This window comes from Ambystoma mexicanum, chromosome 7p, assembly GCF_040938575.1.
Source record: "Ambystoma mexicanum isolate Mex_15411 chromosome 7p, UKY_AmexF1_1, whole genome shotgun sequence".
Taxonomy (NCBI): domain Eukaryota; kingdom Metazoa; phylum Chordata; class Amphibia; order Caudata; family Ambystomatidae; genus Ambystoma; species Ambystoma mexicanum.
Genome location: NC_090939.1, coordinates 781,031,222 through 781,045,248, shown reverse-complemented (window position 1 = coordinate 781,045,248; position 14,027 = coordinate 781,031,222). Strand labels below are relative to the sequence as shown.

The window sequence follows — 14,027 nt, the reverse complement described above, 5'->3', positions numbered from 1 at the left end:
CACGCTATCATGATAACAAACATTTTCAAGGAGGCAAAAAGACACTGCCAGTAATTAAGTGAAGAGTATCACAGAAGCAAGTCATTGTTGAAAGGAGTATATGATTATTTTCATAAGGCCAAGAGGTAAAGCGGTTTTGCCAGTAAATAAGTGAACATTTTGCAAAGCAGCAATCTATTGAGAGAAATGAATGGTTGCAATGACCATTAACTGGAGTTTAAACAAGCATTGGCAAGAGCAAAATAAGCATTGACAAGAGTCAAGGAAGAGTTGCCAAGCTTCATAGCAGGGAAGTGTACTGGGAAGCTTAGACTGGTCTTTATGAGCAAGAGTTACAAGTGAATGTTGATATATCAAGATATAATCAAGCATCACAAATGTGTGAATGAAAGTTAAATCAAGCCTCATTAAGGCTGAGACTGTGGCATGATGCATATGAAGTCAACACAAATAAGATATTGGTTGCATGACCTGTAATGGGTGGACAGTGTGGTCCGACAACTGCGCCTAGACCGAGTGCATCCATATGAGGAAAGGCCACGTTAGTGATTGAATCAAGGAAGATATCAATGAACTGAGAGTAAGGAAAGTAAGGAACTGTATTCTATAACTCAGTGAAAAGTGACTGAACCAGAAGAACAGGGGAGTATCCCAGGATTTGTTGTGTTCGTAACATTGTGAGTTATGGTACATTGATTTTGAGAACTTTGAGAGGCTTGAAAGCATGGGGAAGGGAAAACCTATCTGATGACCTGAACTATTGGAATCTTGGAGAATGGAGAAACCTTTTCCATCCAGGAGGCAGAGGAGGCTTTGAACTTTTATTTGAACACTTATCACTTGGTACTGACATCCCTACCCATTGTATACAGTTAGACGTGGGGGCATGTATAGGTTTGGACACCGACAAACATTTGTTTTGAAAATCCTGACTCGGACTACCTTTAGTTTCATTTAGGTAGGGAAATCCCACTTTAACATAAAGCAAGTTAGGCCTTTTCCCAACCCCAATTTTTGATTAATTAAAGTTTGTATACCAACTCTATACTCAGTTGTCTGTGTCTGCTTCATGATGCCTTCACAGCATACTGGAGTGCAGATGTTGCCTATTTGTTCATTAACTATTGCTCCTTTTAGAGGCTGCCGTGATAGTGGTATAGTAAGCAGCTTTGGCCTCTGTAATCGGAATCCTACAGTTGGCGCTGAGAGATTTGAGGTTGGTGAGATATGCAAGGTTATGGTTTTTATGCAACGGTTTCTTGAGTGCTCGGAGCATTTATTGGAGGCGAGCTTAGGGGTGTACAATGGGACGGATTGTATGGTCTTAGCCTGGGTTGGTATTAAGGGGCATGAGTGGCCATCAGATTCATTCCTGAGTTGTTGAATAATAATAGGAGGACTGAAGCATTCCATTTGGTGGGGGAAGTCTGCTAAGTTCGCTTTTAGCTCATTGACTGGGAAGGTTTTGAATGAGCAGCACTGAGTGTGGCCCTCATTTGGTTGAGTGGGTGATTGACAATGGGATAGCGGTGTAGTTAGACCTGATAAGCGGGATAGGGTGTATGCAGGTGATGATGGGGGATGGTGTAAACATTGTCTAGGATGCTGCTTTTGTTGTACATGGGAGAGAGCACCATTTTCCTTAAGGTCCATAAATCTAGTCAGTGCAAAAAGTGTGTTGTGCCCTGAAACTCTGGGATGTTAAAAATGCAGAGAAAGGCATTGTGTGTGCTAATTTGGCTGGGGAGAGTAAATTGGAGATGCCGGCAATGAAGCATTCTCTGAGGTGGTCTGTAGATGAGATGGACGCTGTTGGATTCCTTTTGAGATAAAAAGGAACCAGCAAGCGAATGTTGTATTCATTCTATTCTGGTAGGTTGGCTTTCCTATGCTAAGTATAGGACCATTGGTCCCGATCTGCAGGCTTCCGTATCTGTTCTTTGACATCAGCTGTTCAATGGGGTGTTGTGGGAGGGAAACTGAAGTTTAAATTAGAATGGGTGCATCCTTACAGATTCCCATTGCTCATCCCTCAGACAGAGTTCCGCAATTGCATGGAGAAGCTAGTCTGACATTGCTTTAATTGTAAATTTGATAAATGACCCTCCTTCCCTAACACACAAAGAAACAAACACATGAACCCATGTTCTAATCCTTACAAGAAAGTCTATTTCAATTGAGGGAAAAATAATTACTTGGTACACACACCGTAACACATTTCTTGGGTGAATGAGGGTTACTGCTGTTTCATACATTGTACACCTTCATTGGTGAAGACAAACCTTTATTTGTGTAGTCGCTCCTTTGACAAACCTCAGTTTCAGCCTTTACTTGATGATAGATTATCTTGTGGACAGGGGAGGACATACAGTATGTGCTCAGGCAAGCAATTATGGTTCCGTATTCTATGTAACAAAGACATTGTGTTTGAGCCCACAGTGCCAGATGAGGTTGCAAGGTCTGGTCGAATAAAGGGTGTAAATGAGCTGACTATGACATAAGTCTGGACATAGCTGTAGATGTTTGATGCTGTGTACAGTACATGCAGAAAATGTTCAGTTTGATACAAGTGAAACATATCTTTCCAAGAGCAAAGTAAAGCACTAGATTGGCAAAGGCACATGCTGTGTTGCCAGGCGCCTTCATGATGCTCCCCGCCTCCTCCCCATTTGAATGAAAGTGCAGTCACATGACCTCAGTGGTGGTTTCCCACCATCATAAGAATATTGTTTGAGTTGCTATGGAAAAGGCAACACATTTTATGATTAGTTAAATTTTCTGACTTGCATGTTATGGTCTTTGTTTCATATCATGGAGGACTGCTGAGGAAACTGGAACTTTTGTTTGAAGCAAGGGAGAGGAACATTCTTGTTTTTTTGCATGCATTCAATTGAGAAGCAATTCCAATTGTGATGAATATAAACATATTTTTACATACAGATCCTTGGCTGGCAGCAGGTGGCTGATTAAGGAAGAACTGGAGGACGTGCTGGTGGAAAGAATATCAGATCCAGATGTAAGTAGAGGATCCTCCTGTTCCCAGATCTTTGAGAACAAGCCTAGTCTTTGTGGTTTTTGATTTGAGTTCTTCTGATATCCTAGTCTTTTTTCACTACTTATTACTAAGTGCTGTGGTGAGGTGGAGTAAGGAGTCGGACAAAGAGGGGTTGCATGTTTCCACAAAGCTTTATTAAGATTTGAAGAAAATACCCTACCTCTGAAGGGTTATCCCTACCTAAACCAGTAACTCGTGCGCTCATCGTCAAAATGTTTATTCAAATGGAAAATGTCCATCCTCTGTCCAAAACCTACTCTTACCTACCACTAATCTACACAAAAGGTTCAGTATACAAGTGAAGAATGATACAAGGAGAATTACTTCTCCTAGTGAACTGTCTGTCTTCATCTCTTTTCTAGCAATCCTTTGATTTAGTTTGATTCTACAAAGAAAGCATGGCTAGGAGAATTACTCCCTACTCCTGACCCACCTTTTACAGCCTTTCCAGCTGTCCTGGCATATAACCTAGCAATAGTCCTCAAAAGTCTCTTTACTCCTTCCCAATGGTTTCTGAAAGCTTGCTTTACAATTCTAGCAATATTTCCTAGTCTTATAGTGTTTTGAAGATTACCTCCAGACAGCTCTGTTGCCTAATCGCTTTAATCCTATGGGGATGATCACAGTAATGAGGGAGACGCCTTCTGGTGCACTCTTGATTCTTGATTCTTGAATCATGAAATATCACTACTGTGACGAGGAAGATTACTCGTGAGGTTATCTTGGTTCTTAGTTTTTTGATCATCATCACTGCAATGAGTGAGATTACTCCCGAGCTTCTCTGCAGTCTGGATTTTCTCCAAACCCCCATCAGGTCTCCAGCTGTTGCCATTACCTGTAGTGTGTCGTGACCACATTGTTGGTTCTTCCTGGGGAGTTGGACTGGCTCGAATAGCTTCTGCGTCTCCTGATTTCTTCACTCCACTCCCTTCTTCATCCTTGTGGCTCTGCAGAGACTTGGACCACACGGCTCAGGTGCAGTTGCAGGACCACACAGTCCGCCTCATCGAGGTCATGCCAGTGTTGGTTTCTCACGGTCTCTTCTGTTGGTTAGGAGTTTAGCTTCCGACGTCGTGCTCCGTTGACCATCCCTCGGTGTCCATGCCACTGTGGATCAGCGTCCTTGCAGTTTCGTGTTCCCAGGTTCGAATTTCCCAGGCTGGACTGGTTCCACGCCAGCTGCTCTTGCTTCTTCCTAGTCCTTTGTCACTATATTTCCTGAGGCTGGGTCTTCCCCAGCATAGAGGTCGAGTCTTTTTGTTCTTGTTGATGTGATGTCTAGGACTCCTTGAGGCCAACTCTTCTCAGTACTGTGATCAGTGGTTGAAAGGATCTTTATGCCTCCTTGGGGCCAACTCTTCTCAGTACTATATCAGGCAGTTTTTTATTACTCTGCAGATCTCTTCGGTTCTTCTTCGTCTGGGTCATATTGATTTGTGGATCAAAGACAGAAGAAGCCTTACCATAACAGACAGTAGTGTTTTCAGGGATTGTTGACAAGCACTTGGTCCCAAGGGACAAGGAGTCAGGGAGTTCCATCACGGAAAGGGAGTCCTTATCCCCATGAGGGGTGTCTCTCCCTGTGATGTCCTGCTTTCCACAACTCCACTTGGGTACTATTGGGTAGCGGTCTCGGCTCCCTAGCCTCACATGGAAGTGATCCCCCCCTGGGGAGAAGTGACATGATCCCATGAATCATGTCAGTGCCCAAAACTGAAATATCTTTGAGAATTTTTATATCATGGCGATTTGGCAAAAGGTTGTGAGGTGAGTGAATAGGACTATTCTCTGGTAGAATAGTCCTTAATATTTGTCTCAATGGAAGTGACTTTTAAAGGTTTGCACTAGATACAAAGAAAAGCCACATTCACAGGTATGCAAGCTTGAGTTTTTTTTTTTACTATTAGAATGATGCTGTTTTTTCTCTCTGTGAGGTCGGCTAATCACACATCTTTCTCAATGCTCCATGCTGAAGAAGTGTAGTACACATGTGTTGTCTTTGCTGGACATATGTTGTCTATCTACTGACATTCCAGCAACTGCCATGTGGCAACCACAGAGTAACATGTACATACCTTAAACAACCTGCTGGAATCCAAATGACTCCAAAAGCCTTTAGCAGTGAGAACCCCCAAGTCATATTACACGTAAATCTGCACCCCCAAAACCTGATGCAAGTTAAAATATAAATCTGCATCTGTTATGATATAGTGCCTTCGGGGAGACCGTTATTGCTACAATCCATCTGATGTCATTTTTATTGTTAATTGGCTTTCAGTGACCCCTATAACAGTCAGAGCTTTGGCAGGCTGCTGTTTGGGGCAGAATTTCATCCACAACAAACTTGGGGCCAGCCTTGGTTTACCTCTTTTGAGAATGCTTGCCACCTTCTCGGAGGAACAGGACATGAGGCCGAGTGGGATCCAGAACTTTAAAGGGAAGCTCTGTCGGCTCTATAGTAAACTCGCACCAGGGAGATATAATGAATGTAGTCTTTTAGAACAGGCAGAATTAGAAAGTGGGGGGAGTATGTTGCAGATTAGGAGCAGTTCTGTTTCCAGTGGAAAGCTCTGCCATCTTGAACATTTTTAGGCCACACTTCCTTTTCCCCTCCCAACTTCCTGCTGACCTGGCACTCTGGGAGCGGATATCAGAAGGCAAAACTAATTCCAACAGCAAGGATTTACCCCCTAAGGAGAAAGCTTGAAATGGACCAATCCGCTGTGGAATAATTACTCTACAAGAGCGCGATACCCCCGCTTCCGCTTGGTGAACTCATCTTTGAACTGAGATCTGAATTGACTAAAACTCTCTTGTTTTGAGCTTGGGCATGCATGCATTAAGGAGTAAAGTGGCCTTCTAGCCCAATCATTTTCCGGATCCTTTATTTGGAGGTCACCCTGGCCCATGCATTGGATACTCCAATAATATGATGACCTGATGCTGCATCTCCATTGGAGGTGATCTATATACCCCTGGGTCAAGCTAATAAAGTAGTCTTGGCAGGGGTGGGAGAGACTAAAGTCTGCCAACATGGTGAGCGACTCTACAATGTTGGCTATTTTATCAAAGCTGACTATTGACGGATGCATTCCAAACTGGGAGTTAAACACAAGAGCATGATCCCTCAAGCCCAGGAGGTAGGGAACAGTGGTATTGAGTTGGGACTGTGCGATTTAAACTCACCATCTCCTGCCGACATACCACCAACGAGGCTATCTTGCTCACAAGTTTCATATTCATCTGACTCTCCGAAAGGTGGAGGAGCCTTCCACATTCTCCCACAAAACATAAATACATGGAATTGAAGCAAGACTTGTCCCCCCCACCCCCTGCATCATTGATGGTGGATAGAGACTGTTATTTTGCCAGTCTTGTACACCTTGATCTACACATTGACGAATGTTGTAAAATCCTACAAGTATTAACATGAGGATGCCAACAACACTAATGTGAACATTTTGAATATTTTGACAAAATTACATTGTTTTTAAGAAGGTTTTATGTTTGCAGCCAGGAAGAAGGATGCTGACCCAGTTCCAATTAGGGCAGATGCACTTAGATGTTCTATAGAGCCAATGCAAAATTTGAGAATTTGGGTATCCAAGGTTGAAAAGTTAGTTCCAGCTGTTGGCATTTTTTTGGTGAAGCCTTAACGGGACGGATAGGACATCTAATAATACTTCAATTCAACTATGGGTTGTCGACCACACAAGTCCTACGATGTTGGAAGTGCATAAATCCATAGTTGCAACTCCTTGCAATGAAAACGAGTTTCAGAGGCCAGAACACCCCAGTTCTACAGGTGCTGTTGTGTTGTATGCTGATGTAAAGAAGGTGATCTCTGCTTAAAAATAATAATTAAAAAAATCTATCAGTGTTTCATAAAAAAAAGAAAAATACAGCAAAAATTAAGAACAAAAGCTTGAAGTTCCTGCGCTGACCTACAGCTAGAGTTCTATCAGAGGATTCTGACCGGCCAGCGATTGAAAAAAGAAGAGTTAAAGCGGAGAAAGCAGCCTCACATGACGGGAAGTCCCCTTAAAACCACTCCTACTTCTAAGTCATGTAATATAAATGTAATTCTGAAAAACAAAAAAGGGGCAAAGGAAGTGCATGTAAGAGGACTAGAGGAGGTCATGAGCAATTGAAAAAGTGTGGTAAGGCTTATCAGCTGGAACACCATTGGCATTCACACCATTTTTTGTTTGTTGGACAAACTTTGTGGGGACACTTTTGACGCTATATGCCTGTAGGAAACCTGATTGGACTCAGTTCTGGTAGTGGATGGGTTTACTACATCTGTTGTCATGGCTTAAGTGTGGCCTTAGGGGGCCTTTTATGTGTGGTCAGAAGCACTTTGGGCTACACTGTAATATAAATTGAATCGCAAAACCCTGACCTTTTAGTTGTTAAGAGGGTAGGGCATCACTCGATCAACAATGGTAGTAAGCTATATACATTACTAAATGTATATTTTAACCCAAGGAACACATCGATAGTGGAATATTTGGTTCAACTGGTGCGCTTGCATTTTGGGCAGAGGAGTGCAATCCATAGTTTCTGCTCATGGGTGACCTGAATAGCGAATGCTTAGATAAAATTTGGTACTCGCAAACACCACAAAAAAACATTCTCAAGGGACTGCAGTGAATTGATTTGTGCCGAATTAGAGCTGTGGGGGTTTTGTGTGCTCTTAACGGTCGGATAAAAGATTTCCCCCTCAATTTACAAGGCAAAATGCCCACTGTAGGTCTACCATCGATTACATTTTTAAGTGAGATTTTTGTAAATTGTATTAAATTGGTTATTAACAAAACATATGATAGTGACCACAACACATTGCCGATCGAAATTGTACTTTAGCAATAATATGTTAGTTGTTCAAACAGTCCACTTAAGGTTAAAGTAATAAAAAGTGACAAGGCCCTAGTCTGGCGACCAAGAATTGGATCCCATTTTAATCACTGAGTGACTTCTCTTCTAGAAATTAATTACACTGTTTTAACTGATCCTTATGGCTGCACAGATATGCTGCAGAGACTGTGCAGGTGTTTTATTGGTAAATTGGACCCTAATGAGTCATCATTCATAAACCGATTTGAGCACACCTTCGATAGTGAAATACAAAGTAAAAAGAAAGCTCTTCAGAGAAAGATAAAGACTTTGAGAAATGGCAATTGTGGGGACTATTATCTGTAAAGTTTGTAAATTGAAACTAGCCTTTAAGAATTGGCTAAGAAGCCACTGGAGCATTTTGGCTCAATGATTCTGAGGCCATATTGAGAGCCATCTCTACTAATGAACTGGGAAAGTTCTGGACTTGAATTAAAAGTCCAGAGGATTAAGTGTTCTTGCAAGCCATTCCCATCGGTAAGCAGGCTTGGGTGGAACAATTAGTGTGTTACATGTGCTGGGACTGGTGATACTGCTCCATTCCATCAAACCTGTATCACCTTGGATTTTGGAGATGGAACTTGAAGATATCAGACATTTTTCAAAAGAAACGCCCATTACAAGTTACATGAGTAAATCAGGTAATCAACAAAAAAGTGAGCATATGGGCAGCACTAAATAAGTAGCTAAGCAATTAATCGTAATCACTGATCCTGAATGAAATGTATCTACGTGACTCAGGAGATGTCCTATCCTCCATGATTGCGTCTTGCACTGACTGGGGATTTGCAGTACTTGGCCTTCCAAGATGTTTGTACTTCTGAAGCTCTTGAAGACTATAGACATTGCCAAACAATGTTAGCTATCCCACTTTTTATCAGCACCAGCTACTAAGGGAACACATGCATGCACCATCATCCGAGCAGCACAAAATCATCTTAAGGCCATATGGCCATAAATCATCTTAGCCATATGGATGGATGAGATCAGCTTCTGTTTGTGGACATCAGAAACATTAATTGCCACCAGTTCTTCAATTTTTATGGGCCTCAGTAAATTTAGAGACGTATTCTCGGCTGACAACAGTCTGCATATTCATGCTTTCCTCAGAAAAACTTCTAGAGCATCTATGCCATAGTAGAAAAGGAATGTCGGAGATCCTCTACTAAGAACGAACATAAGTAGAATACCCTGTTCTATGGAATTTCTTCCGCTCAGGAGGGTCTACAACCACATTTTAGCTCACTGCACCCTTCACAGAGGAGAAATATCCATTTATATCAGCCTTTGTCCCACCCACAAGGGCAGTCCAGCACCGAAATTCTAGGCAATTCTCCTCTGAACAAGAGTACCATCAGCAACCCCAGACATGTGTTTCGGCCTTTTTGGGCCTCCTAAGTGTGGTGAAGCTGCGCCTCTCTAAGGCACAGAGAGCAAAGGGGTCCACATCTGGATTACCCTTGGTTAGTTAGGGTGAAACCCCAGGTTTTACAAAATTGAAAAGGTGTGTGGGAGCCCCTCCACTGAGAACGAACATGGGTCAAAAACCCTGTTCTATGGAATTTCTTCAACTCAGACGAGATTTGCCTAGCATTTCGGTGCTGGAGTGCCCAAGTGGTTGAGACCAGACCGATATGCAAAAGGCTTTTCACCCCTGTGAAAGGTACAGTGAGCTAACATGTGGTTGTAGACTTTCCTTAGTGGGAACTTACCCAGAGAACAGGTTATTTGGCTGTGTTTGTCCCAGAGAACAGGTTATTTGGCTGTTTGTTCTCGATGGAGGGGCTTTCGGGCATTTTGTAGATCTATGCCGTAGTAGTTCAGTACTAGGTAGTTGAAGCTCATTCTCCAAGTCTATTGTCTTTTTTCCGGGCACCACACATTTCCATTGATTCGATTATATGAATAAAAATACTTAAGCAGCCTTTTATTAGGGTAACGCAAGGAAGGAATAACTCCTACAGGACAAGTTGCAATTGCAGATAAATCCAGAGAGCAAAACATTTTATTGCCTTAAATGATCGCATTTTTCTATCTCTTACAGACTACATTTTAAGTACCCTGTCATAATCAAAGTATTCGTTTTGATCTTTTTGTCCATTATGTGGATTAAAGAATGTTACCTTTTACAAGATTGTTTTTTAAAAATAAATATTTTTATGGGGACTTTGAGATAGGATACAGCATTTGTAATGCACCTATACACAAGTGTTTCAAGGCGTGACGAGGCAAGGAAGGGGGAACAGAGGGAGGACACTGGCAACGTTCTTACTAGGCCAAGTGACTTTGAGATTGCGCAAGTGCAGGGAAGGGGGAAGGGAAAAGTGCCAGGGGAAATGGGAGGGGGCAGTGCTGTACATAGGATCAAAACAATAACAGGAAGTGCAGCCAGCAGGTGCAAGGGTAAGTGCAGACAGCAGGTGTCCAAAAGTGCAGGTGGGGGAGTGTAGGGTTACAGATACAGACCCAAGTGCAAGGGTTCCTGGGAGGCAGTGCAGGTGTGCAACGGGGCGGGCAGGGACTTGGGACCGAAATCTGTTGGTAGCCAGGTGACCAGTGCAGTATCAGACAGGAAATCAGCAGGGGAGAGGAAGAGAGAAGGCCGAATCAAAGAGGAAGGGCTTGAGGTGCTTCTGGAACCGGAGCTGGTGGTACTCAAGTTTCATAGAGGCGGGGAGGCTGTTCCAGAGGCAGGCCACCAATGTGTTGCTTTGAGAAGCGACTGACCCTGAGGGAGTTGGAGGAGCGAAGAACTCGAGTAGGAAGGTATTTACGAAGAGGGAGATGGAGGTATTGAGGGCCCAGGCCCCAGAAGGCCTTGTGGACAATGCATAAGGTCTTGAATTTAATTCTTGCAGCCACTGGGAGCCAATGCAGAGATTTTGGTGCTGGAGAGATACAATCCCTGGGCTTGAGGCCAAGGTCAAGTCTTGCCGTCCTGTTCTGGATGAGTTGCAGAGGGCGGAGAGTAGAAGCAGGCAGATTTGGAAAGAGGCTGTTGCAGTAGTCCAACCTAGAGAGAACCAAAGCTCTAGAGACAGTGAGCTTCTGGGGGAAGGAGAGGAAACGAAGAATACCTCTGAGGAGGTGCAGTTGGTAGTTTGACTTCTTAGAGACATCAGAGATGTGAGGAGAAAAGGAGTGTGGAATCGAAGATGACCCCAAGGTTCTTAGCCTCACAAGTTGGAGGAGGAAGAGGGCCGAGGGAGGCTGGGAAAGAAGGGTGCAAGAGAAGAATCTCTGTCTTACTGGCATTAAGGCAGAGATTGTTGGCAGCACACCACTCCTAGATAGCAGACAAAACATTTGGAGATGAGAGGAGAAGAGGTGGCAGATGGGAGCCTGAAAACGAGCTGAGTCATCTGCATAGCACTGAAAGTTGGAGCAGAGAGCGGGAATGTGGTTGGCGTGGGGTGCCCGGTATTGGTTGAGCAGCCAGGGAGAGAGGTTAGACCCCTGGGGAACACCACTATGGGAGGGGTTGTTGTAATGATTGCTGTTTGATATTCCTTCTCATTAATCCTTGCTCAAAAATAGAACTGGTTAAATGGACTCTAGATTGTCAGGATTTCATTTAGTTTAAATTCCTTCGAAAATAAAGCAATCTCTGGTTTAAAACCATTGAAAGACCAGCTTTCAGTTTCCACCCATCTTTGTATCTCTAGAGGTTTTGGGCAAATAGTGTAGTTTTAGTGAAGCGAAGGCATGGTGCTATTCTTTCTTGTTAAGAAATCCAATCCCTGCTTTTTTTTAATGTGATATTTACTTTGTCTAACACAAACTTAGCCTACTTAGATGGACACTAGATAGAATTCATTAAAATTATGTATTTATCTGTATTGATTAAAAAACCCTTTACAAAAGTAATCCGATTTAATTTGCAGGTGCCCTTTGTTACACAATTTAACAAAAGTCAATACATCCATTTTAAAGCATATCAAATGTAACCAGTTTACCAATTTAATTTAGTTCTGGCTGCATAAAATAAAAATAATTGTAAAAAGGTAATGAACCATGATGAAAGATTATATAGCCATCAAAATCCCTGCACACCCTTAACAAATTAGCCCACCAAAAGGGTACTGTTAAATATCCTATTTTGGACTCGCTAACCATACACAGATCAGCCAGGTTCCTCTCTAGGTGTTTTAATAAAACTGTTTGATATTTTTGCTATACTTGATAATCCTACCATGACTTTTCTGGTTTTATGTTGTCCTCTGGAGAGAACTTGCACGGCCAGATAGTGTATTTGATCCCAGATTCTTCCATTACAGCGTTCAATCTCTGCAAGGCTCACCCTTAAATAGTGGGAAAACATGAACTAAATGAATAGGAGATTCCAACTTTTAATCATTGCTCTGGTAAACTCGTCCAGGCATATGGATCTTAAAACTTTGCTCATACAGTTTTGAGTGGCAAATTCTCCTTCTGTTCATCAACTCTCCAATGTCCAGCCCTTACCAGGTAGCAAAGACCAGCAGAGGAATGGAGTTTAACCTGACCCTGGGTTCCTCCCAACCTAATGTATAACTAGAAATTGTGTGGAGGCAGATAACAGTGTAGAAAGGAGAGCCACACTATGCCATTATGCAACATTGGCTTTGTATGCTTGTCACAAGCACTTGTCGAGCTATCCGATATCTATTATAATTTCAAGCATCTCTTTACTGCCAGAAATATTTGGCTTCAGAATCTGCACTTGAATCGGTCTGTTTTGTTGCAATTGAAAAGGTTGCAGGCAAGTTGACGCCACAGGCAATCTCAGTAGTCCTCTTTATTCCTTCTAGACACACTACAGGTAATATTAGATTCCGTACATTTCTGCGCTGAGATTTGTGATCATAGTGAAACATTCCTGTTCTAGGGTATGTCCTCGGCAAAATTCAAAAACCAGTGCGGCTACATATCCTCTTTTTCTCAACCAGTTGTGGATTTAGTGTATAGATTATTTTATAATACATGGCAGCGTGAAACCTCAGTTTAAAAGCCTGGAAATAAGAAATAACATCATAACTGCACTGTAATCAATTATTCTGCTTCAGTTGTGATGTCACAATGCTTGCTGTTTGAGCCAGCAGAATTTCAGCTGTCATTGCAGCATTTAATTAAAGCTGTGACAAGCTTTTCAATTTCCATGCATGTAAAATAGTTTTCTGTGACACTTTACAGCCATTCATTTACAAGGAACTGTTTATGAAGGAATGTTTAATTTGTGTGCTGCTGAAGTTTAACACATGTGAGCAATAATCTCCCTGTTACTTATTTTAAAGCACAAAATGAAAACGTTTTTTCAATCATTTTTTTAAACCCCTTAAACTATTTTTCCTCAAACATTAGGAGCTGTACATTAGCTTTTTAAAAAAAAAAAAAAAATCCAAACCGATTATGCATTGATTATATGGACCAGCAAATGCAAGAGCTCTTGCATTAGATTAAGCTAGAAATAAAAGGGGATGACAATGTGTGGTCTTGTTTTATAAGGAATAAAATAACCTACTGTACGTAAGAATGAAATTGCAAGTCACCACAGAGTATAAAGGTGCAGTTCTCCAAACATTCAAAGAAATAAGGCAAAAGGAATCAAAAAGAGTGCACAAATTGCATGAAAAAACAACCTTTTATTTGTAAATACAGCCAGGTGAATCGGACAACTCTGTGGAACTGAACTAATGATCAACTCTACACACCCCTTCCGGGCCACAATATGTAAGGTCAAAACTGCAATTAACATATTCTCCAAATGCATTATTAGTTATAATTCTAACATTTTAATTGGCTACTCGTCTCAAAGCGCCTAAATAACACATCATGATTGGGGGTTTCCTTTCTTGTCACTCAGGAAATGTTTTGTTGCCATTGTCACTCTTTATGGTGCAATTTATAAAAAATCTCTGCCTTGGACCCCACCTAACATCCCTTGGTCTGTGCTGGAGTTGTACGTGCCACCAGCGCACCCACTCATACGGAATCGCTCCCACCGGGGGTTATGCACGGCGCACCTGCCGCAAGACACTACGCTTAATCTCCACATCCCTGAACAGCTCCTCCGAGTTCATTGCCCCGAAAGCTGCGG

The 14,027-nt window shown here is 42.2% G+C and overlaps 1 protein-coding gene across 1 annotated transcript in view; it reads left to right on the top strand.

The window, feature by feature from the left end:
• MRPS9 (mitochondrial ribosomal protein S9) overlaps nucleotides 1-14,027 on the top strand; it is a 1,138,074-nt gene that overhangs the window by 800,367 nt on the left and 323,680 nt on the right. Inside the window, exon 7 of the mRNA XM_069636922.1 lies at nucleotides 2,941-3,016. Coding sequence (XP_069493023.1) covers nucleotides 2,941-3,016 — 76 coding nt within the window. The remainder of the gene's footprint in view (nucleotides 1-2,940; nucleotides 3,017-14,027) is intronic.